The 25,839-nt window shown below is 32.4% G+C and overlaps 4 protein-coding genes across 4 annotated transcripts; 2 read left to right on the top strand and 2 right to left on the bottom strand.

The window, feature by feature from the left end:
* Positions 1–1,582: 1,582 nt before the first annotated feature.
* Positions 1,583–2,982, bottom strand: LOC18028933 (BOI-related E3 ubiquitin-protein ligase 1). The gene is made up of 2 exons (XM_006412094.2): positions 2,393–2,982; positions 1,583–2,316 (listed from the first exon to the last, which is right to left on the bottom strand). Exons 1-2 carry the CDS (start codon positions 2,684–2,686, stop codon positions 1,819–1,821), a joined length of 792 nt encoding a protein of 263 aa, XP_006412157.1. The 5' UTR covers positions 2,687–2,982; the 3' UTR covers positions 1,583–1,818.
* A 9,128-nt stretch (positions 2,983–12,110) lies between these two features.
* On the top strand, positions 12,111–13,061 carry LOC18028934 (heavy metal-associated isoprenylated plant protein 25). Its single transcript, XM_006412095.2, has 2 exons — positions 12,111–12,424; positions 12,514–13,061. The coding sequence occupies exons 1-2, from the start codon at positions 12,350–12,352 to the stop codon at positions 12,898–12,900; spliced, it is 462 nt and encodes a 153-aa protein (XP_006412158.1). The 5' UTR covers positions 12,111–12,349; the 3' UTR covers positions 12,901–13,061.
* Positions 13,062–17,758: 4,697 nt separating this feature from the next.
* Positions 17,759–20,049, top strand: LOC18028935 (WD-40 repeat-containing protein MSI3). The gene is made up of 6 exons (XM_006412096.2): positions 17,759–18,179; positions 18,484–18,807; positions 18,900–19,043; positions 19,230–19,354; positions 19,471–19,566; positions 19,652–20,049. Exons 1-6 carry the CDS (start codon positions 17,859–17,861, stop codon positions 19,917–19,919), a joined length of 1,278 nt encoding a protein of 425 aa, XP_006412159.1. The 5' UTR covers positions 17,759–17,858; the 3' UTR covers positions 19,920–20,049.
* A 546-nt stretch (positions 20,050–20,595) lies between these two features.
* Positions 20,596–22,257, bottom strand: LOC18028936 (basic leucine zipper 19). Its single transcript, XM_024149936.1, has 3 exons — positions 22,048–22,257; positions 21,059–21,950; positions 20,596–20,851 (listed from the first exon to the last, which is right to left on the bottom strand). The coding sequence occupies exons 2-3, from the start codon at positions 21,816–21,818 to the stop codon at positions 20,823–20,825; spliced, it is 789 nt and encodes a 262-aa protein (XP_024005704.1). The 5' UTR covers positions 21,819–21,950; positions 22,048–22,257; the 3' UTR covers positions 20,596–20,822.
* Positions 22,258–25,839: the final 3,582 nt, after the last annotated feature.

Raw genomic sequence — 25,839 nt, forward strand, 5'->3', positions numbered from 1 at the left:
AATAGATGCTATGAAAGTATGAATTGCGGTGCTGCTATGTTGTCAAGAAGAAGTCGTTGCACAACATTGAAACAACACCGAACGAGTGCTTGCGTGTGATTAAACCTGTCCAACAACAATTATGGAAAAATAATGGGCCGGCCCATGGGGTCAATTACACACACTCTTGAGAAAACTAAAGTCTAAACCAAAATTTGGCGAGTGGTGCACTAGACCAATCTTCGTTAGCTTTTTAGCATCTCAACAAAGAGTCTAAAATAAGGTTAATATGGGCCTTACACATAGAATACGCTAACCCGTAATTAAACAAAATAAAATATATTAGTAGAGCTAGTGACACGAAACACCCTACAACTACAAGGCTACAACAATTCTATCCAACCCTATAGCAAGACCGCCAAGCCTCGTTTGCTTATATGTTTAAAAAGTTTGTATGTTTTCTCAACTTAATGCAAGAAGAAATAAAACTCGTAAAATATAAACACAAACTGAAAGAATCCCTGTTTAATGCAATATTCTCTTACTCTATGAAATACTAAACTATAACACATGCAAGGAAATTTGCATTTGAAACAAACGAAATCCTAATAACCAGAATCCATGGATATACCACGGTTGGGAGGAAAAACCGGTTGGCATACTGCATACATAACTATATATCACATAAGAAATGTTGCAAGTTACTCCATTACAAAGTTAATCACATATATGATGCACAAAATCCAACTTGGTTTTCTCCAAAACTTTGGAGTAGTAAAAAAAAAAAACTGAAAGGTACCATATAATAGTACAACCTATTATAGATGCTATTTTTTAACTAGATAATTATATTTATAGGTATTAGGGAGGATCTAGAAAACATAGGTAGCACAGATCTGTCCAAACAAAGATCGAGAATCCATAATGGAAGAAAGCTCAAGTGTTCAATGAAACATGTTTCTGTTTTGAAAAGTGCGAGAACTCAATCCTATGGCAGGCCAAACTCTGATTCTTCTCCCCATATTTCTATTTTTTTTTTTTTGGTCAAACTTCTCCCCATATTTCGTAATTCATTTCTTAAAGGAAAAAAAAAACTAAAATGCTGATATTATTATTATTGTGCTCTCTTGTCACTGTACTAAAATTGATTATTGAGCAACCCAATAATACCTACAGCTTTCTCCAATACGCGTGTCTATGGACTCTTCTCCCACCTCTTTTCGCAATATCGCAAACATCAAAACAATTGATTACACTTTCTCCATTTTATTGAAATTGATTATTACATTTTGTTGGTTTCATACAATCAATTAAAAATATAAATAAATTGAATTTGTATTGTTTTATAATTATATGGAAGCATTTTATATAGAAAGAAAGATGTATATGCAATTATCAAGAAAATAAGTATTTCAAATATATCATAATACTGTGTATTGGCAAGTCTTTGTAACATTTCTATACAATCAATTTTTATGAAACAATAGGGAATGACACAAAAATTATATCCAAAGAATCAATAGAGCAAAGGAAAATATGAACAATTAATTCATCAAATCCAGCTGGTTTTCTTCTTTCCATTGATGCAAGAAAACAAAAAAAAAAAACAGGAAAAAGAAAACCTAGTCAGAATTTACTTCTTCATAACCTTTTCCTATTCTAAAATTCCTAATCTAACTTTATCCTTTTCTCCCCTAAACTTCTCGGAAAACACCAAATTACCCTGCCACGTCGTCTAAGCCGTTGAAAACTCTTTCCGTTCACCGGAGTCAAATGCATTTTACCGAATGTACCAATTTTCTCGGGAAAATTTCAGAGAAAGAGAGGAAACTAATCTTCCTACGAAAAAAAGGCCTCGATTCTGTTCTTCTTTGGGGTATTACACATAGGACAAAGAACAAGGCCAGCCTCGCATTCCGTGCAGCAACAGAGATGCCTACACGGCAGAAACAGAACTCTCGTTTCTCCATTAGACCCACAATTCCAGCAACAATTACTCATCTTCTTCGCCGGAAAACTATCTCCGCCGCAACACGACCCTTCATCCTCCACCGCAGCTTCGTCGTGAAAGGTGGCGGCTCTCTCTCGAACCTGTTCGAGCGTCGAGTTAAGCGTTGCGACCATTTCTTCGTTCTCACGAGCCATTCTCTGCCACGTTTGTTTCTCCACTTCCATTTTCCTCAACAGATCTTCGAGTTCCATGTTCTTGCTCAGTGCTTGTGACATCGCCTCATCTTTCTGCGTCATCAAAACCAAAGCTTTCGTTTCCATTTTCCTCAAGATCATCTCCATCTCTTGCTTCCTCTGTTCTTGCAACACATATCTCAAACTCTCGTTCTGCAAAGTTCATATCTTTATCAGTGCCCATGTTTTAAAAATCGATTCTTTCGGGTGAAATGATTTGATTACGAACCTGTACTCTGATGAACTGATCGATCTCTTGCTTCTGTTTCTCCATGTGAGCGTCTAAGAGGCTCTGGGAACGATACTGTTGATTTTGAGGTTGAAGATGAGACAGAGCTTGTTGGTTGAAATCTTTCTGCGACTGGAGATTATTGTTCGAATACGACTGATCGATCCCGATTCCGATTCCGCCATTGTTGTTGATCAAAGAAAACTCAGACCCACCACTACCACCGATTAACGGAAACCCGATTTGATTCGCATTCGAAGAGTTGTTGTAATTTAACTGTGCTTGTATCGCCATATCTTTTCCCGCCCGAAACAGAGAGGAAACGCCTTCAAAGCTTTGATTTTCTTGATCAAAAGAGAGATGAAGAAGAAGACGACAGAGAGAGAAGTAGAACCGATCTTCTTGATTAATAAAGAGGAATCAAAAAGCAGGAAACCGACTCTGATTTGTCTCTGATCCGCTTGTTTCTCGGGAAATAAACTTTGGTATTCAATACAATGCATGTAACCTCTGCACAATACCACCCCTTATATATATATATAGATTATTTATATATATCTGTCGATTTGTATTGATGAGAATCGAAGGAAAGAAAACAAAAGATGAACGGAGTAAAGTAACTGAAAAAAAAAAAGTTGAAAAGGAGAGAGGAAGAGACTTTGTTGGATTAATAGGTCTTAAATATTTATCTGACATTATTATTATTTATAGATAGTTAAATTTTTGGTTTATCTTTTTAATATTAGCACTAAAGAAACGACGTACACATGCTGATTATGTGACTGAACTATCTTTTATCTTTCCAAGGTCAGAGATTTTGCCAGAGCCGTTTTGTCTTTTATTTAGTACGAGTCTATTTTTTTTTTAATTGATTCTTTTTCGGCTTTTTCGATAGTGTGAAAAAATACAAGTCCAAGTGGAATTATGGCAGGGCACAGAGTTTTTTTCCTTTTTCTTTATTTAATTTTCTCTGATTTTAAATTTATTGTTTACTCTGAATTGGTCAGTTGGGTCATCTGGAACGCCTGAATTATATGATATTTTTCTATTTTCTTACCACTATTTTTGTCTTTCTATTTATGAAGTAATTGTAATTTTCTTAGTCAAACGATGGCCGATTTACCCATTATTTTGTTCTAGAAAAGGTTACGCCATTGTAAGGAAAAAAACAACAACCATATCACACTATTGTTACAAATAATTGACGTTAAGTTCTTGTTGTTATCCACAACCATAGGCTTTAGTTTAGATGCGCACAAGAAACAAAATTGGAAAAAAAAAACTAATATACTATTTTATTTTACAGCTCATTATACTGACTCTTAAGTTAATAAATTTAGACAAATATAGACATATTTTATATAAATATATATTGTGTTGATATTATATACTTATATTAACTAAATTAAGACACTGTATAGTAAATTCCAGAGACATTGACTTTTTATAATGTGTTTGGTTGGTTTCTTAATTAAAACGCGGAAGATTTAAACTCATATTATTCAATGAAATTGTATATCCTAAACGCTTTAGTTGACCACTCAAATTTTCTGGTCAAATATGGCATGGTTCTTTAAAATTCATTAAACTGATATCAAAAAATTCCTTCTCTAAATAAATTTTCCTAGTCGGATGATGAAACATGCGTGAATAAATGAACTCTTATAGAAATAAATATAACCAAACTTGTTGGAACGTTACCTTCTGGGCACCATGAATATTTGAACTTTGTACTGATAAATCCAATGATAATTGGTCTAATTAAGCAACAATAGTTAATTTCCCTGCTCTTGGATGACTAGAATTGCCGTTTTTCTATAATTAATATTTCCAATTTGATTGTGTTTACTCTAAATGATAAAAAAATTGCAGATATTAGCTAACATGTTTTTGAGGATTCTAAATTAGCATTTTTAAAAATATTTCTCATAGTGACTGAACAGTGAAGATATTTGAAATTATGATTAATATTTTTGGTTACTAATACACACATTATCTTTTGAGCATTCTAGAACATGGTCATGGTTCCGCATAATTTTATAAATCAAATCACTTATTTTTATAGTTTTATACCATTTATATATTATATATACATTGGTTCCGTATATTAATCCATTGCGTACAAGTTTAATAAAAACGTAAAACGGAGCAAAATTTGCTAAACCAAGGACTCCTCAATAAGAGTTAACACTATGCACGATTCACAAAATTGAACACTTTAATTAAAATCATTATACCTTATGGTTTTCCTTACTTTTATGGATAGATTGTTGACAGAGTATTTTTCATATGAATTCGGATGTTACACTTTTCTCCCTCTTTTTTATGTTGTAGTAGAACAAGCAAAACAGTGATATAAAAATAAATTGAAGAGAAAACTCTAGGAAAAAGATTACATGTCCATTAGTATTCGGTATAATCATCGGATCTTTACAGCATATCCGAGATATTAAACTGTTCGATTTAACAACGATGCTGAGTTAGTTTTAGATTTAGACTTCGTTCCCCATTTGACTTGGTGTTCTTAACAATACTCTATTAATTGTAGCATCCACGATGAGCTCGAAGTTATCGTCACTATGATGCTTATACATACAATGTTCGCGTTTATAATAATTGCAATGTCACAGTTAGTTTATAGAGACAATGTCCAAAACGAAATAGTAAACTATATAGATTTACTGTGATAGGAAAATGTCATCCAAAACTGAATTTTTAAAAACAAAATATCAAAATATGTTAATCCAACTAAACTAGTTTTAATTCATGATGATTGGGTAGTTTTATCACCACGTTCAACATCGATACAACTTCTTAGATTCGGTTCCCTTTAAATTTTGGCACACAAACTACATGCAAATTTATTTTATACCGTGTCTGTGTATTGTTCTAAAGTCGAGAAACTAATCAAATCCAACTAAACTAGTTCTAATTCATGTTGATTGGAAATTTTTATTAGCATGTTCAACATTGATACAACTTGATTAAATTCTGGCATACAATATGAGTACATGCAAATTTATTTTGTATTATGTCTGTCTATTGTTCTAAAGTCGAGAAACCATATATATCCAAGCGTATTCTAGAAAGAAAAAAGACAACAATTACATTATAACAAGATGTAACATGTAAAAAGACAAGGAAGCGAAAAAATTTAGATGCGTATTGGTAAGATGTCTTCATACATGTACCTGTCCATAGAACTGGAATTACACGTTTCTTGTAGTTACATAATCATTTTTCGGGAATTTTCAATATATCGTGATATCCATCCGTTTCATATTTGATAGTTTAGGAGGAAGATTTGGAAACCAAAAAAAAAGGAAGAATTATTTTTCCAACTTGACAAGTAATATCGAGAATGTTGTGACTTCTGTATATTAATCGTAATAAGAAAGCCCTTAAAGGAAAAAATACTAGTCCTAGTTATATATATATATATATGTGGTGTATATATATATGTGGTGTAGACTTACTTGTATTTGTGATTTTTTATTAGATAATAAACATTTGTCAAACGAACAGTTAATATTTTTTATTAGATAATATATATATATATATATATCTTAACATTTCATCCTTGTTGTACTTCGGATTTCTAATTAATATCAACTAAACACACTTTATTTTATTATAAATATATGGGACAAAAATCAAAAATAATTTTTTAATAAAGAAAGTATCCCCAAAAATACATTTCTTTTAACAAATCTTGTAGATTTAATTCTATGACCACAATATCTCTATAAGTTTAAATATTAAAAGATAATATCAATTAGTATATGAAATTATATCTATAAAATAGTAGTTTTGACATAATGGTAACTCAATTGACAATCAATCACAATAATATGTAACTAAAATTGTTTTTCTCTTATTCATTTGGTTTTTTTTTTACCAAAGTTATACATAGTTATATTATAATAGAAAATTTTTTTAGACTGCGTCCAATGTCTTTCCGAAAATTTTGCATAGAATTTTGTGATTATAAGCTTAATGCTCTGATGTCGATTTGTTTTACTTAAACACCGAGGCCTAGTCTTTATTACCAGTTGCTTTCACATGCTCCAAAAAAATATGGAACAGTGGCTCGCAAATTAGAAGCATACCACATAAGAAAAAAATGCAACTGTATTTTTGAAAGGTTATAATAAAATTAACTTTATATGAAAATTTATATATATGGTGGGTTGGCTTTTGGACGGTAACAAAAGGAATCATGGAATTAACAAAAGAAAAAAACATGGAGAGAAGGGTCCATATACCATATTTATGAATTATGACATAATAATACATGCTAAAGGAATGGTGCAAACCATGTGATACTTTTCAACTATAATATGCCTATCTCTAATAAGTATTTTTTTTATTTATTACATGCTTTGTATATTGGATGACTGGAGACACTTGTTGGCTATTATTGCTGTGATCATCCGAGTGTGTGTCGCCTGTTTCTTGGGAGGTATGTGTTGTTTTGTTTCCCCCGAAGAAAAATAAAATAAAAATAAACGTAAAGAAAAGAACAAAACATACAAAAAAGCCCAAAATTCCCACCTATTGTTTTCTTGTATCAAGGATAAACCTCCTCTTGTATGTTGCCGACACGTTTCCGATGCATCTTCAACAGATCCATGATCCATCATAATCCAGCTTAGTTAGCAATAGTCGCGAATTGTATCACTTCACATTATTAGAAAGACACCACACTAAAGTGATAAAGATATGGTACAACTACTTAAAAAACAAAAACCTACTCAAATAACCAAGAAATCCAGCTACACAAACCAGGCTATGGAAAACCGAAGGCTACCGAACAGAATTAGTTTCATGTAAAGGATCAAAATAATTTTTATAAGTTTTATCCAAAAAAATAATTTTTATATAGATATTCCTCGTTTCGTTAACGATCCAACTAACCAAGAAAAACTACAATTTTTTTTTCCAAAGAGATCAATCTAAAGAATAGATGTAATCTTGCTGAACTAATTAAGCAATACATAAAGTTGTTGCATGCAAAATTTTTGTGTGGAATAATAGAATATATGATCGTTGTGGGTTGCGTGAACGCATTAAAAATAAAAACTACCCGAAGATTGGACATTTTTTCTGCATTACATGCAATTTTTCATGGATATTCATGATGAATTCATCATTTTTGTAGTTGATAAATATGTACCTTTGATTAAACATGTACCTCTGATTAAACGAAACATGATTCGTTGATTTTCTAGCCATAATTAGTCATTATTAAATGAAACACGATTATAATCTAATCGCTTGGTATCAAAACTACCAACCATCTGTGAATGTTACAGACACACACACCAACACCATTGTGATATAATTTATATAATTTAATGTGTTTTATGTATCTTGATTAGTTTAGTCAGGTGAAAACTGAATATTGATAGACGTCAGAAAATGAGCAGATGATAGATAAATCACTGTAAACTAGGGGATCTCGCTTTTGTTTTTTTTTTCCCTAGCAAAAGAGAGGATCTCGAATATTTCGTGGTTTGCGGTGAAAGCAGACCTTAACGTAAATTACTTTTGAAAATACTTGTACAAAATGACACCGACCCGACAGCTTTTTTTTGTATCATTCTTAAAGATACTCAAATATCTAAATTAAGCTCGTAGTTTAATTACTAAACTACTCAATCCGTGTTTACTATACGAATCTATACTATAAAAGTACGTGTTGCATAATGTAAAAAGTAAAATGCGTGTATTAATAGTACAACAATATACAGTCGGCTGCGCATAAAAGCCTTGCGTTGCGTTCGATCAAAATTGTCACATACGCATCGTGACACACCACTCTCGTTCCACCCAAATCCCGTGTTTGCCGATTGGTCCATTTCCACGCCATTTAGTGATTTCAATCTCAAACATTAAGTAAATCATGTTAAGTATTTTCATCGTAGCTTAGAGTGATATAGTTGAATTTTAATTATAAATGTAAATTATCAACACATGTATTTAAAGAATCCTTCCTTTAATGTCGAGTAACTATATGTCTATATACATAAATACTCAAATAATATTTCTAAAAAATAACCGTGGTCCGTAGACGTTACAACATTTAAAATTCTCTAGGAAACATCATGCAATAATTTAGGGTTTACGTAAAAAATGTATATAACTACTCAATAATTAAAGAGACTGTAACTAACTATTACGGGATTGTGGTATCTTATGTTTTAGAAACATAAAGAAGCAAAACTTTTGCGCCTCTTTGCTAAGCATGTCTTACCCTGTACAACTGCTGCATCATTTCCCGCCATTGCTCTATGCTTTCTTCCCTCTATCATCGCATATGTAAGCTCCATGAGTACTATTAAAATTCAATTCAAATCCAATATGAACAAAGTATATTTTTGATTTTTCTAATATCAGGATTTTGGCATAAATTAATGTCTACACCATGGGAAAAAATAAATTCTAACGATTTATTTGAGAAAAAAGAGTAGCTAACTATTCACAATTAAAATCTTTATATAGAAGACTTGAAAAATAGCAAAGACAATATCTACTGCACAAAACAAACAATTGAATAGTTTTTGTTTATAATAATATGACAATGACATTACTATAAGTCATTAGACTACATTTCCGATCATTAATGCTGAGAAAATTGAACACCAGTTTTTCTACTTGATAACGAAAGTCAATTTTTTTGGTTTCAAATAGATTGTGTATCACTTATCAGCTATATCGTCCGATCCACATGCATGTGATTAAGTCTTGGCCCTCGCTGTCGCCAATAGTCGTGCCATCGGCGTTTGGTACGTTCGGACATCACCCAACGCATTTAAAGACATAACATAGTATTACGTTATAGACTTATAGTCTATGGGCCGGGTACATACGTTTAAGACGTACGTTAAAGATTACGTGTATTCATTATGTACACACATATACAACACTCGGGAGTGCACGAAAAAATATCATATAAGTATATAGATATATGACTCTCTGTATATTCGGGTTCGAGTTCCCAGGTTGTATGATGCACATCAAAAATAATATATATTTCACCGTTACTACATTATTAAATTCATTAAGTATGTAAGGTGTGACTGTAAGAGCAGATCCTGCATTGTCGCATATGTTGTAAACACATGGTCCATCGCTCCAACTGATTAAATGATATACGAATCTGTCTATATTGTCCACGTTGATAAGTCCTCAGAAATATGATTTAACCGATATACAAAGAAAGTTGACGATACAAAACTGAATATATTATATCTTATTATTAAATTCAATTTAAAAATCGCGATATTTTTTTGTAAAAAATAATTTAATTAGTATGAGAATCGGGGATAAAAAGTGATAAAAAGAGAAAATAAATTAGGGTTTAGAGAGTGGGGGTGGTTTCCCGTGGCCATGCAAAGGTGTCAGCTTCGTGTCACAGTCTACAATGGACACCGACACACGAAACTCATGTGAACTGTTCTTTCTCTTTTCTTTTTTTCGCTTTGTTTTCTTTTTCACTTTCTCTTGTGTTCTCGAGAAAATCAACCAAAATGGACAAAGGCATAACATTGTTATTTCCTCTTTCCCTTTATTTTATGTGACACGGAACATTATTGTTTCGATTTCCACTTTTTTAAAAATGGACAAAAGGACAAGGAGATTCATTTTAACAGATAAAGATTTTCACCTAGGAACAGAAAACAGAAAATATGTTAATGCAACTTTGACTACGAAACAGGATTCATCATCATCCTCTGCTTTTTATTTTCTTCACATATACTATAAAACCTATCTCTCTCCGTGATATAAAATTCTCTGTCTTCGGTTCGCTTAATACACATTTTCTTTGAGGACTACGATGACATTTAATTTAAATCAATGGTCTAAAACTTTATTAATTGTTTAACAACTTATTAATTGTTTACAAAAGTCGGCCGAGTATTACGTGAAAGACCGTTTTGATACGACATACTTGGCACGAATAATCGTAATTGACAAATCAAGTACGAAATATAGATTTATATTTGATTGATTTGCTTTCTTCGTCAAATTGACTGATTTAAATCAATGGACCGTTTTGGTAACGTATAATAAAAGCTGAACCTAGTAAGACTTTGTTCATGAAAGAGTTCTCTTTAGATGTAATGATTTTATTGTCTTCGATGGTGGTGAACTTTATTCGTGCAATAACCGGATGATCGGACAGAAGCATTGAATGATTCCTACTTTCCCGGTTTAGTTACTTTCGGTGTAGAAATAAATCAGTACTGGAATACTACTATTAAAAAAGCAGAAATTGGTGGTAACGTATATATCTTTTTCTCTGGACTAGTTCTTGTTTCCAAGAGGCTTAAAGTATCGAGGCCACGACCTGTCACACACAACACAATATTCCATACTTCTTCATAAATTACGTAATATTATTTGACTTATCTTCCTAGTTCCTACTCCCTCATTTCCTTGTCCCACTCCATTAATTCTACCTTTTATTTCTTGAAACTGTATTTGTTTTTAACCTAAACTAATTACTTTTCTACTTTGTTTTCTGGACTGGCGTAAAACAACGGATTTTTTGTTTTTTTTTTTTATATTTTGGCGTGGATTCCACATTTTCATACAACATTTTAATGTTTATAAACCATACAAATTTAAAAGTTATTAACTCATCTGTATGTCGATAAAACAGACAGTTATTCTTTTTTTTTTAATATACATTTCATTCATATATTTACTAGAGTGTCAAATATAGATTTTTTTTTTTTTTTTTACAAATGATGATATATTGCATTACCATATACGAGCCGTAGCTTAGGATCATATGGGCCTTGAAGAAAGAAAAATAAGAAAGAAAAATGTAATGGGTCGATAGACTTCCACCAGTAAGCTCATTTCTAAGGGCCGTAGCTTATCATCATGGCTTGCTACTTTACTAGAAAAAAAATTATGTGGGCTTGAATGTGGATTGTGACATAATAACAATATTAGACAAACTGTTAAGTTACATGTGTATATGGTTTAGTATGAATAACCAAATTTACAGAAGGTAAATTTCCTAAACAATAAAATGAATGAAAATCATGTCAAAACTTGTGTGTGTGATAATGTTGATAAGGTACGTAACCGGAAGTTTAGCTTTTCACTAAAAGATGCAAACCACAATGAACACATAGATGAAGCAAAACATAACCAATTATAAATGAGTTGTAAATACAGACACATGTTTCTGATTTTCCAATTATATGAATCTTTCTGATGACAAAATCTTACATCATCACATATCTCGTTCACATTGCAGCAAGTAACAACTAACCTGTAGCTAAAAGGAAAATAAAATCAATCTTTTCTTAGAGTTATCAATTTTAAAACCATAACAAAAAGATGATGTTGAAACATATTTTTGTCTGCGCATATATGAACATGTCAAGAGTGGTCCACCATTACGTAACATGAGGAGTCGGCCATCTTAAGCGAAGAGATTCCAACTCCACATCCCACAAATTATTAAGTCAGATTTTGAATAATTGCGAGAAGAGATATCTTAAATTTTATTTCTATCGATCAATAGCAAGCACAAATTATATTACAAATGTCTATTTCATCTATCTGTCAAGATTAATTATTGCCACACTGGAAGGTGCATATATAACAAAAGCGACATATTATAGATTAAAGTCTTTTTATAAGAAGATTTATATATAAAAGCGACATATAGGGATATATAATATATGCATTGGCATTTCTTATTGTTCGGTAGTCAAACTCACACCCAAGTCATTAAAGTTAATACAAAAGATAAACATATGGTTGAAAACTACTTATAGAGTTTGGTAGGTTGTATTTCCAAAATTTAAAACTCATTTTTATGTTGACAACACTGAAAAAAATCATCTCATATATCTCAATACTTGAGGGTTTACATCTATTTTTTTTCTCCGATCTCAACCCAAAAGAAGAAACCAAGAAAAGAAAGAAAAAATGGGTGTTCTTGATCACGTCTCTGAGTATTTCGATTGCTCTCATGGAAGCTCCAGGAGACACAAAAGTCTACAGGTAGTTAAAATCAATCTATTTATACATACATTTATACATAATTACTACAAATCTTTCTAATATATTGTGGTACAAATTACAACTACAAGACGGTGGATGTGAGGGTGTTGATAGATTGCGAAGGATGCGAGAGGAAAGTGAGAAGAGCCTTAGAAGGAATGAGAGGAGTGCGAGATGTAACCATCGAGCCAAATGCTCAGAAAGTGACAGTGGTTGGATACGTTGAGCCAAACAAAGTGGTGGCTCGGATCATTCACCGGACAGGGAAAAGAGCAGAGCTCTATCCTTTCGTTCCTTACGACGTTGTGGCTCATCCTTATGCCTCTGGTGTCTACGATAACAGAGCTCCCACTGGCTACGTTAGGAACACCGAGTATGATCCACACGTCTCACGCCTCGCACGTGCTAGCTCCACTGAGGTTCGTTATACTACGGCGTTTAGCGACGAAAACGCCTCCGCTTGTGTTATTATGTGATTTGATTTGTTCTTTCTTTTGATTTTTATTTTTATTTTGTTTGTGTTCATGTGTTTCCGAGAATTGAATTTTTGTTTGTTTATATTGGTGTACGTAATGTATTAAGATAAGACCGAGTTAAACCCCTTACATGTGTAAATTGTATGGTGATGAATTGGTAATGTTTTCTTCTTGGTTATGTTTAATTTGAAAATGATTATAAATTATTGGAACTAATTTAAATTTGCGATAATAATGTCACAAAACTGATAACAGTATAAGCGACATTATAAAAAGAAATTAAAACTGTTACGATTTGGTAAGCTCGCCAAAATAATTGTGGAAGGATTTAAAAAAAGAAGTAATTTTGTCGTACTACTAAAAGAATTAAGAAAGTTTAAAACTTTTTGTTTTCCATTGGACCTAATAGTTCGGTGGAATTGACTAATAGTACGAAAAGATAATGTAAGTTTGATAGCTTGCGGTGCCCATTATAATCATTAGCCATGACGAAATGGAAATAGTTTTGTTTAGTACTTGTCACTTATAACTTTTTAAAAAAGAAGCATCTCATGGTTAACGCTGTGATTACGAAATAGAAGTAAACTTAGGAATCATTGTATATAAGAAAAAACATGGACACATGTGTAGCAAATAAGCCAAATAGCTGTAGCTAATTGTCACAAGCACTGGGTTTGACAGGAGTAGTGTGTTCGATGCTAATTATTTATCATATAATTTATATGAAGTTAGCCATTGGATTCTCTGAAGTGTTTTGCACTCAATTAATTTGACTATGATTAATTCGTCTGTATGTATTAACAAAGAAATTGCCACATATGAATTTCGGATCAGTTGCATTGGCTGCAAGGGTGTATATATTTCTTCATGTATACTAATAAAAGTTGAAGCTAAATGCTTCTAAGAGTGTCCACATCCACATAGAATTAAAAAGAGCAATTCTATTGGTCCACAAGGAAAGTTTACAAATTTTTAATATTATTGCTAAATAAATAAATTAAAAAAATTTACAAATTCTAATTATTGCTGAATAAAAAAATTCTATATAAATTTTTTATTGGTCCATCTCAACATTGAAAATTAAACTTTTTTTCAAATTCCATTATTATTTTTAAAAATTATTAAAGATAAAAAAATTATTTATAAAATTTTGTTAATAATAAAAAACTAAAATAAATAATATTAAAATAGAAATTTTAAAATTTAAATTAGATGTATACACACATATTTAGAGATTCTTACATTAGTATCCAAATTTTTATCACATAACTATAATAATTTTTAAGTTTTTTCCTGTGTGTACAACCATTTCAAATTTTAAAAAAAGAGAGTTAGATTTCACACAAAAATTAGTCATTACAACGTAAAATAACCAACTTGGCTAAACTATAAGTTTAACTATTAGCTAAATTACAAAGAATATAATGAAACGAGATATAAACAAAGTCATTACAAGCTGCTTTAATATCGAAAAAGAGACCGAAAATTAAGCTTGGCCACCGAATTTGAGAAGAATGATAAATTTCAAGCAATCCGAGAAACATGTCAAGTGATTGATACTCGACACTTTTAAAAAACAAAGCACTGAAAATAGAGAAAGAGGTTCCATCATTAAGACGAAGGAGATTAAGGTATTTGAGGAAGATTTTTGAAATAACATGGCATCTGATACGGTTTTAACAACCTAAGATTAAACACAAAGTTAACAATTAGCTGACCAAGAAGCATCCAAATACATTCGGTAAGCCTCAAAAACAAGGAGGCGAGACCAAAATCATGACACTTTTGAAAAACAAAGCACTGAAAATAGAGAAAGAAGTTCTGTCATTAAGCCGAAGATTGAGGTATCCGAGGAAGATTTTTGAAATAACATGGTATCTGATGGGGTTTTAACAACCCAACTGATATGATCGTGATAAGCTCAGAGGAGGAGGAACCAGAGGTAGCTGGCAGGATCACTCGTTCCAGAGCTAGAGAGATGGCCAAGGAGGCTCACGCACTCATTGCCGCAGAGGACATCGATCAACTGGAGGCTGGAGCTCACATTTTTAACATCTCTATCTTGAAGACTGAAGAACCCAGTAACAATGACTAGGTAACTTAGGTAATGATTCTGTACTCTTTTCTTTGGTGAGGATTTTGGAAGGCAAGGAGGTTCTTCTCCAAGGTTTTTAACGAGGCAGAAATCATTGCTACGTCGAGTTACTTAGAAGTTGTTACTAATGGGTAATAATGTGCAAAGTCACAATGACTTGTGCACTAGTGTTTCAGGCGCACCACTTAGGTTTAGAAGGGACGCCTCGCTGTTTTATTTTAAATCAAACTTCGTGTTGTTTTTTTTTATTTAAACTTCATGTAGTTTTGTTTCTTTAGGGCTGCGATTTCTCTAAGTCTATATAATAGAGAAATCGCCTAAGTCATTAGGCAGCTTGGAATTTTTAACGTAAAAGAAACAGCAAAGTTGCTCTTGATTCCTTGACTCAAAAGTTCTCTGAACACGATTTTCTTACAAGTTTACACTTACAAGAAGATCTTCACTTATCATCTAATCGATTTCATCACTTCCATACTCATCTCGCCACCATCGCCTCCCATCGCATCGACCATCATCATCTATCTGATCGCAACCCACCAAAATCATTCCATCGACCGATCCGCTATCCACCCTAATCATTCCATCGCCGCATCGTTACCTCCTGCTCTCAATCTCGCTGCTTCTCTAGCCTTTTCTTTGGAGTTGATCACCTAGGATCGTATCACTAACATTAACCAAAAAGGTAACAATTAGCTGACCAAGCAGCATGCGAATACATTGAGTAAGCCTTAAAAACAAGGAGAGACCATAATCACTTGCCTCGTGTGGGATCTTCCAGCTTTGATTTCTAAATCTATTATTAAAAAAAAATAAAAGCTATATGCCTCTAAGAATGTCCACATATGATGTAAAAGTTCAATTTGATTGGTCTACATCAATATTTAAAATTAGAAAATTTTCAAAATTTAAAATTATATGGTTAACAAAAAATATGTTTATAGAAAAATAAATATAGAAGCTATATGCTTCTAAAGACATCCACATAAGATTTAAAAGGTCAATTTTATTAATGTACATCAATAACTAAAATTAAAAAAAAATCTAAATTATAAAATTACAATGTTAATACAAAACAATATAGAAAAATTGTTAATTAAAACTATTCTATCATGAATAAAAATTAAAGCTATGTTATTTTCAAGGCATCCACATCAGCATTTAAAAATTAAATTTTATTCGTATATATCAAAATTGTAAATTTTAAAAAAATTCCTAATTCTATTAAGAAAGTAAATTAAAGAATAAAAAATCTCTAATAATAAAAAAATATGATATTAAAATCTTCATTATTACTGTTTAAATTATAAATTTATTTTATTATCTATAAAACTATATATTACTTATACAAGTTTATGTTACTTGATTTTAAGGCTTTTCATGTAGAATTTTAAATAACTAATAATTATAATTTATATTAATTTTTTCACATATGCAAAACATATTTCCACATAATCTCATGTAATATATTATGCAAAAATGATCGAAAAATTTATATTTTGTATATTCGGCTTGGAATTGCAATAGATTAATGTAGAAGTTTTTAGTTTTAAGATTTCAATTTGATATTTCATTTTTCTAAATTTATATGAATTAAATTGTACCGACTGCCTACTTAAATATAATTAATAGAATTAAGATTGAATATGATGAAACTTAATATAATCATACAAAAATCATTGAAATAAATAAATATGATCTATTAGTTGAAAAAACAGATATAACAAGAATAAAAATGAACATGATGAAAAAAATTCATTCTTATCAGAATCAATGACGTATAATCATTGAAAAATTATTTAAACGTTTACACAACCAATTGATAAAAATATATTTAACTCACAAATTTTGTATGATTTTCTTTATTTTATATTTAAATATTATTTTGGTTTCAAATTTAAAGTTGTTATTAATCTCAAAGCAAATATTTTATTTATTAGTTTGTTTTTAAAATTATTATAACAAAATAAAAATTTGTATCGGTTAAACAAGAGAAGAAAAGAGATTAAATTTTAAATTTTATTATTGTTTTTTAAAAATACATATATAATTGGAAGAAAAGTGAAAATGATGAAAAAAATTATCTTCATGATTTAAAGAAGTGAATGTATAATATTTTATCATCATGTCAATATTATGTTTAATAAGTACCATTTGACTAATTTATAAAAAAAAATAATTGATTTGGATATATTAACTTATAAGTGTTTGACCAAATAATATGTTTTTGAAATATGACATATTGTATATAGATTTAAAAAAAAACCGTTAAAACCTCAAAATTTACATAAAAAGTATTATATTAACATTATAATATTTTTAATATATTATTAAATCACTAATATATAAAATTTATATCTTAAAAAATATAATTGATTGCATATAATTTTTTTTAACAAAATATCCACGCGTAACGTGGACTTAAAATCTAGTCTAACTAATATTAAAAATTCTCAACTTACATCAACGTATAATGAATAAAAAACTAACTGGAACGAATATAGTTATTATTATAAGGTACAGTATTAGAATGAATGTCTAAAATATGTTTTAGCGTAAATAAAATTGTGAGAGTCCTAGTTGGGCCTCCCAGCGAATAGTCCAATACACTTTCAGTTTTCAGCCTTTCAGCTAAAACGTTCGTAACAACAGTTCTGAAGAACAATGCATGCTATGTATATTAAAATAAACGGCACACAGTTTATTTCTAAAAGACCGAAACAGTATCGCAAGCTTGGCAAATAACCCTCGCTTTTCCCTCTCATCTCTCTCAAGGCTCAACCACTTTTTTTGGCGGGAAACTCGACCAGAAAATCCTCAAGAGCAGAGAAGAGAGAGACTGAGAGAGAGAGAGAAGGAGAGAAAGATGGCGGCGGAAGAGGGAAAGGAGGAGGCGGGATTGGATCAGGTGGAGGAAGAGTTCTCTGTGTGGAAAAGGAACACGCCGTTTCTCTACGATCTAATGATCTCTCACCCGCTTGAATGGCCATCTCTCACTCTCCATTGGGTCCCTTCGACTCCGATTCCGTACGCGAAGGATCCTTACTTCGCCGTACATAAGCTTATCCTCGGGACCCACACCTCCGGTGGTGCCCCGGATTTCCTCATGGTCGCCGACGTCGTTATCCCGACACCTGACGCTGAGCCAGGGTTAGGCGGCAGAGATCAAGATCCCATCGTTCCTAAGGTAATTGACTCTTGGATGCTTCTCCAATTTTTTATTTTCAAGGATTTTATTATGCTGTGTTCGTGCACACAATGTGTTTGACGAAAGTACTAGCTGAAACTGAGAACGGAGCATCATTAACTTTTCTGAGTATTTTTACTTCTCGATTTTTTTTTTTTTAAATGCCATCGACGAGCTTACTCGAGTCTAGAGATGATATGAAATTGCGACCTTTTCATTGGCACTTTAAATTGATGAAAACTTTATAAGCTTTTCATTGGCATCATTAAGGACGGATTTTCTTAAAAATGTCCATACTTTGCAGGTGGAGATTAGGCAGAAGATACGTGTTGATGGAGAAGTGAACAGAGCGCGGTGTATGCCACAAAAGCCAACTCTTGTGGGTGCTAAAACAAGTGGGTCGGAGGTGTTTCTGTTTGATTACGCCAGACACTCTGCAAAGCCCCAAACAAGTGAATGTGATCCTGATCTGAGGCTGATGGGACATGAACAAGAAGGCTATGGATTGGCTTGGAGCGCCTTCAAGGAGGGTTATCTTTTGAGTGGTTCACAGGATCAGAAAATCTGCCTTTGGGATGTTTCAGCTACTCCCAATGATAAGGTTTTGAATGCAATGCATGTGTATGAGGTATGTTGAGAGTTTCTTTGCTTCTTTTTCTCTTGAATCTCAGAAGATTTGGGCTTGTTGCATCTGATTTTATTTTTATGACATTGTTCTAGGGACATGAAAGCATCATCGAAGATGTAGCATGGCACATGAAGAACGAGAACATATTCGGGTCTGCAGGTGATGATTGTCGATTGGTGATATGGGACTTGCGAATAAACGAAATGCAACACCAAGTCAAAGTTCACGAGAGAGAGGTATAAACCATCTCTAACATTCCAACCCCCTCTTATGTCTAATCTGCAAATTAGAGATACCTGCTATATTACCGAGGTTTAATCGCGCGTGATTGATGTCTCGTTACAGATAAATTGGAAATTTTGAGCGGAGAATTATCTTTCTTTCAATCTTCATGACCATTCACACTATCTTGTGTTTTGTAGATAAACTATCTTTCTTTCAATCCGTTTAATGAATGGGTATTAGCCACAGCTTCCTCAGACTCGACTGTTGCCTTGTTTGACCTCCGCAAGCTGACTACGCCATTACATGTCCTGAGCAGACACGAGTATGGCTCTACCATAGTTTCTCACTTTCTTCACAGTTTCTGTATCCTCAGCTTCTTCTATCTAAAGTTATTCGATCAAATATTAGTAACTGAGGAATCGGAGGGATTTGTAACAGGGGAGAAGTTTTCCAGGTGGAGTGGGATCCCAACCATGAAACAGTGCTTGCATCTTCTGGCGAGGACAGAAGACTCATGGTCTGGGATATCAACAGGTACCATAGTTGATAAATCCCTTTGCTTTTTTTTGGTTCGACATTGAAATCGGATTAGTGAGGTTGAACTTGATGGATCGTTCAGGGTCGGGGATGAGCAACTTGAGATAGAGTTGGATGCAGAAGATGGTCCACCTGAGCTGCTTTTCTCTCATGGAGGCCACAAGGCCAAGATATCAGACTTTGCTTGGAACAAGGACGAGCCTTGGGTCATCTCAAGCGTAGCTGAAGACAACAGTCTACAGGTCTGGCAGATGGCAGAAAGCATCTACCGCGAGGATGATGATGATGATGATGATGAAGATGATGAAGGCGACCAAAATGCACAACATACCAATAAGAATCAGAAATGATTCAAGTCTTTTCGTGAATGATGAATGAGTCGTTATAATTGTTGTTAACGTGTTTGGACCAATCTATATAGAAAAGATTGGGTATGCTATAATTCTTAAGTTTGATGGTTAACTAAATCCTATTTCAAAATCCGATTTTGAGATTGGCTCAAGTGAAAACTAGACTATTAATCACTTTGAGATCAACAAAATGTTTTGCTAAGCAACCTGCTATAACCCACTCTTCCAGGCTTGTGAGAACATGGCATTCTTACAATAAGGCTAGGGCAGAGACACTCTTTCACGATCTTAGCCATCCTCTTCACCAAGCAACATGATGCAATGGGAAGTCGAATTTTTGTCTTAATGCAGAATCTGGGTGTTAATTAATAAGATTCAAGAACCCTTAAGTACAGCTTTTTTTTTTTAATTATTCATACAAGGTAGAAGTTCTGAAGAAATCTTCTATAACTCACCTGTTCAGATATCTCACTAGGAGCCTCAAGAAAACTCCACACCAACACCATAAAGCGTCATTCAGCAGTTAAAAATTTCATGCATCTTATCTATAAACTTCTCTAGCCAAAAACAATTGCTACTTAATAGACTACTGGTTATGCACAGCCAAAATTCAACCAACTTCTTCTACATAAACTTCGAAAGAAGGCTACTCAAGTATGCCAACAAATGGTAGGAATACACGGAAAATTTGAGTTTGTATTAACAAATCATCCTTATAGTACGGCACTCAACAAGAAAATACAAGGGAAGGAGAAGAGATTCAAAAAAGAATCAGAAAAAAACAAAAAAATGCAAACGCAAAAGGAACCTGAGTGAAGCTGATTCTGCAGCTGAACCCTACAACTTATTTGGAATAAAAATATCTATCCTGGTGGAATTAGATGGTACAATCTTGATGATGCCTCAAACTGCTTTAGGTGCACGATGCCCACCTAAAATGAAGAGCAAAAAACCATGAGTGAGCTCCTACTAATTCTATGACGCACAAGTAGGCAAACAATGATAATGTCCATCAAATGAGTCGTTGATCGGCAAACTAAAAGGAAATATCACAAAGTTTGTTTCGCATTATCTGAAACATCCTTAAGACAAGAGTTGGCGAATACAAGAGATGAGAACGTAAGGTATAAAAGAGTCACCTTTTCTCTTATTAGAGGCAGACGCAGTGGCGTTGTGGAATGATCCGTTTCCATTGCCAACGAAGTTCTGATTAGCGATGCATTGTAGCTGGTCAAGCTCACAACCACTTAAACCTTGGTCATTGATCGATGCACCTTCTTGGCTATTCCCTCCAAACCCATTCTGAAGGCAATAAACTTCATCATCGCACTGTACGTTACACGGATTCATCATGTGCGAGAAAGAGGGGATATTTGCAGCCATTGGTTTCTGATAAGGGAAAGATCCAATCTCCCCATCTATTCTTCCTCTTAGATCAACAAGCAAACACTTGAGCCTCGAGACCTCAGCTTCCAAGGTAGCCTGACTTTGCAACCTCTTCACCAGCTGCTGATTCACAGCCCTAAGCCTTGAGACCTCATCCTCCAACGAAGCGGCTTTAGCCTTCTTCTTCTCCCTATACTTTCTAACGGCTTCTCGGTTCCCCAAAGGCCTCTTCTCGCCTTTCTTCCCGCAGGACTCGGCCGTGTCATCGGTGGAAACCTTCTCATCGCTATCCTCCGGCAGGATCTTGGTGTGGACATGGAAACACGTGTGGGTATGCGTGTTCTCTGGTCCCGTTGGGTTACAGGTGTGAGTGTGGGTACAAGCAGCTTGATGAGAATCCATGAGAAGCCCTTCAAAGAAACTATCAATCGAACAGTTGCTAGGCGGTAACTCACCCATGTCCGAACTCGAAAACACTTCCTGGTTCGAGAAATCAAGCTCGCCGTCTTCCATTACTATAACCAAGCAACAAAAGTCTTCTAATTGACCACACCAACCTCCCCAAAATCGATACTTTCTAGATACAATACAAAACCTCGCTCGAATCAACTGATAATCTCGAGCTCCCAAATCAATCAAAAATCCCTAATTTGACAACAATCCGAGCAATTCAGCAACACCCAGTACTCGATTTCTGCAAAAAATCGAGTTTTTGATCTGTAAGTAAGAAGAAAACCCGTACCTTTTTTACCTCCCCTAAAGTTCCGCAAAGAGAGATCCAACAAAAAAAAAACCCCCAAAAAGATGGAATTGGAGAAGATTGATGGGAAGGGGGAGAGAAGTTTTTTCTAAGAGTAACGTAGTCGTTGATTTATAAAGACGCACTAAACAGATGGCATCATTTCGATGGCCGGAGAAAAGACATGGACGTACGAGAACGATTTCGAGTTGCAGAGAGATTCTCTTTTTTTTTTTACTTAATTAAAGTTTAATTATTTTTCTTGCAAATGACATATCTGAACGTGATTGGAGCTCCGCGTCTTGTATCATTCATATAATTAGGAGCAGATTCAAAACTTTTGTATTATCACCATAATAATATATGACTAACATTAAACAATTTACATGAGAGAAAAAACAAAACATTGACTTCAAAGGAATAAGATAGTTAAACAATAATTTCTCATGTACGGTCGTTTATTTGTTTTTCTCATTTGCTTTTCTTTTTTCTTCTTAACTAGATTTGTACCCGCATACGCGCAGATTTTGTTTCACATATTATTTTTAAAAATATGTTTGTGTTGATATATATATATATATATTTAATTATAAGAATATGATAATTTGTTTGATTGTTTAATATTAGGTTTTTGAAAAATAATTTTTTTGTAAAATAAACAATTTTTTAAGGATTGGAAGTATGGTAATTAGGAAAATTATTCTATTATTCTAAAAATCATAAATATGATATGAGTAAAAAAGACATAGATAAAAGTCATATTTTTCTGTTTAAATTGCTTAAAAACATATAATTACTTCTGATTTTTAATGTTCTAAAATTTATGACGTGTACAATTGCCTTGATTCTGCAAGAACCACCCCATAATTTATTTTTCACATTAAAATGCAGCTATAATAATATTATATTTAACCCATAAAAACCGTCAAATCTTTGAATGAAGATAACGCTACATTTTTATATTTTTTCATATAACAAGCTTCGAAAAAAGTGTTTATGATGAGGATAAGCTCGAAGAAAAATATCGAGTTAGTATAGAAAAATGTTAAAAAATTTTAGATGAGTACCAAAAAGTTAGAAATGTAAAAAGTTAGAAAGGTTGTTTATTTATTTTGTTAGGAATGTGAAAAGCCTTAATATTAATGTAACTTAATAGCTATAAATATAAATACATATGAAATAAACATTAAATAGAATAGTTAAATTAGAAGTAGTGGTATTAATTAGTTTTTAATTTTTTATTTAAAATTTATGATTTATTAATTAAATGAAAAGACAGGTGTCCTCCATTTAGATGCTGATGTGGCAGCAAAATGGAGAGAGTTCACCTAAAAATCATATATATGATTTGTTTTGTCAAGTTGACAATTTTTTTTTTTTTTTGGTAGCATTATCTCAAGTACGGTCGTTTATATGTTTTTTTCTCATTTGTTTTGTTAGTTTTTTTAATCGATTTTGTTACCTATTTTTGAATCCGCATTCTTGAAAATTACATGCTACAATCTGTACATTTGTTTATTTTATTTTTGTAATATTATTTCATTTAATTTTGTCTCGTGAAAAGAAAATATTGAGATATAATGGAATATATGTAAAGTCTACTTTCGAGTCGAGACATCGGAAAATATTGGACGATATGGAGTGCTCTGTAGCTAGTAATGGTAAATTTGTATCGGTAAAATTCCCAATATGTATTGTTGTATATAACTATTTATATATGATATATTTATTTAAGACAACAAGATTCCACTTTGTTATCAGAAAAACAAATATATCCTTTGTGATTAAGAAAACAATTAGATCGTTAATCACCAGATGGATCAACTATATATTTTGTGATTTAAAAACAATTAGATCGTTAATCACCATCTATTAATCTATTATTTTCAACTTGTATTTTTTCTCTCTTTTGGAAAGCTTCTTTTACTTAAATGGTTTGTGATCGTGAGAGATGTAGCTTTCTTTTAGGGTTTGTACTTTATATATTTTATAAAATAAAAGTAGGGTTGATGCAACAATTCTATTTCTTTAGGCTAGTGGCCTGGGATAGTTATTTTAATTCATATTTTTATTCGATATTCTCTATGTTTTTGATTCTGCCCCCGACCTTTTGAAATGAGCTCGTTCTTTCTAACATTTGGATACATGATGATTTCTTCAGATCTGATTAAAGCCTCTTTAAGCGATTGATTTACATATGTGTGTGAAAGAAAGACCTTCATATTTCAGATCGTTCAGAACTTCGAAATGTGATAACTCCACATTTTGAATAGCGTATCACTATTATCATTTCTTCTCAATTCGAAAATTTTCAATCCAACAATGTTTTTTTTTTTTTCCTTTTTTTTTATCAGCCATCGGTAGGAGGAGTTTCACTTGCAAAACCTAATAATATTAGGGTTATAACTACGAGATCTACATTTGTATATCTTACTGTTTAGATTATCTGAAACTAAAATCATATTTAAAAATTAGGAGTATTCAATTGGTTCAAATGATCAACTTTTGCGTTTGCTTTAATATGAGAAAATTTTCAAAAAAGATTAAACGTTTTAAACTGCTAGCCTGATGGGATGTTGTCGCTCCAATCTTGTCAAGCATAGAATGATTGCTCGAAGTTCACTCGCGTCAAAGTCGATGCAAAACGCTATCAGTTCTTACAGTAACATTATAGGTTTGGTTCTAAGTATATCACTCGCGTTATATCATAATAGGCTTGGTTCAAGTATATCATTTATGCTTATTTCAGTAAACTACGTCACTGGTAATTTATGAGTTTGGTTGTTATATTATCAAATAGATGAACATATAATTTGAACGAATAGGTGATAATAAATAGCCAAACTCTAATCGAAAACGCAAACAAACAGTCGAATTATGGGTGTTGTTTAACGTGTTAATTTAACATTTGTAGGCCATTTTCCTCCTAGTTAGCTTGAAATCTTCAAATTTTAATAGAGCCCTCGTTATCATTATCTTGCATTTTTTTTTTTTATTCAGACCCGTAAACGCCAGTAAACTCGCATGACACATTGATCGTATTAATTCGTATGCATTTAATTACTATAGTTCCTACTATATATTAAGAAAGTCCAAGCAAGAATATAATACCTCATCTTTTATCTATATATATGATTGCACCAAGAAATAGTCGTTTTTCTTGGGATCTCAAGCAACCCGAATGCGAACAAGGACAAATATATACACAAAATATGCGGCATGTCTCAAGCCATCAGTTACTTTAAAATCGACTAATATCTATAATATCTAAATATATATTACAATATAACATTGACTGAATGTTTCTTATAACTAGGCTGTGTTGTAGCTGTGAATAATTTCAGTAAATGTAATATATGTATTTAGATATTACATATTTTTTTAGCAATTTTGATTTAGATTTAAAGTTTTAATCCAAATATATTTTATATAACTGATACTAGAGAGTTGAGTTGAAATATTTCTTAACAAAAAATTGACCCAAAGATTTTAATTTTAATTTATATAGATTCGAAATATATTTAATTATTCGTGTTTCTTAGTTGATTTTTATATAAGTATCAGATAAAGTAACAAACAAGTTATCTAAATTAAAATGGGAAAAATGTCATTTAAATCATGAACTTTCAAATTTAGGCCATTTTAAGCATGAATTTTGAGGTCGGTCATTTAAATCATCAACTCGTGTTGACTTTACGTTTGAGGCATGAAGTTTCGTTGACTCGGCCAAAGTGAGCACAACGTTAAATCGTGTGACGGTGCGATTTAAACATCGTTAATGAGTCTCTGTTAGTC

Source organism: Eutrema salsugineum, unplaced genomic scaffold, assembly GCF_000478725.1.
Source record: "Eutrema salsugineum unplaced genomic scaffold, Eutsalg1_0 scaffold_1, whole genome shotgun sequence".
NCBI lineage: Eukaryota > Viridiplantae > Streptophyta > Magnoliopsida > Brassicales > Brassicaceae > Eutrema > Eutrema salsugineum.

What these genes read in the sequence shown, in the direction of transcription:
- LOC18028936 (XM_024149936.1), bottom strand. Translation starts at nt 21,818, where the DNA reads ATGGAAGACGGCGAGCTTGATTTCTCGAACCAGGAAGTGTTTTCGAGT. An exon ending in TGCCTCTAATAAGAGAAAAG is followed by an intron (nt 20,852 to 21,058) that starts GTGACTCTTTTA and finishes TCTTCATTTTAG; the next exon opens with GTGGGCATCGTGCACCTAAA.
- LOC18028935 (XM_006412096.2), top strand. Translation starts at nt 17,859, where the DNA reads ATGGCGGCGGAAGAGGGAAAGGAGGAGGCGGGATTGGATCAGGTGGAG. An exon ending in TCAAAGTTCACGAGAGAGAG is followed by an intron (nt 19,044 to 19,229) that starts GTATAAACCATC and finishes TGTGTTTTGTAG; the next exon opens with ATAAACTATCTTTCTTTCAA. An exon ending in CATGTCCTGAGCAGACACGA is followed by an intron (nt 19,355 to 19,470) that starts GTATGGCTCTAC and finishes GATTTGTAACAG; the next exon opens with GGGAGAAGTTTTCCAGGTGG.
- LOC18028934 (XM_006412095.2), top strand. Translation starts at nt 12,350, where the DNA reads ATGGGTGTTCTTGATCACGTCTCTGAGTATTTCGATTGCTCTCATGGA. An exon ending in GGAGACACAAAAGTCTACAG is followed by an intron (nt 12,425 to 12,513) that starts GTAGTTAAAATC and finishes TACAACTACAAG; the next exon opens with ACGGTGGATGTGAGGGTGTT.
- LOC18028933 (XM_006412094.2), bottom strand. Translation starts at nt 2,686, where the DNA reads ATGGCGATACAAGCACAGTTAAATTACAACAACTCTTCGAATGCGAAT. An exon ending in ATCAGTTCATCAGAGTACAG is followed by an intron (nt 2,317 to 2,392) that starts GTTCGTAATCAA and finishes TGAACTTTGCAG; the next exon opens with AACGAGAGTTTGAGATATGT.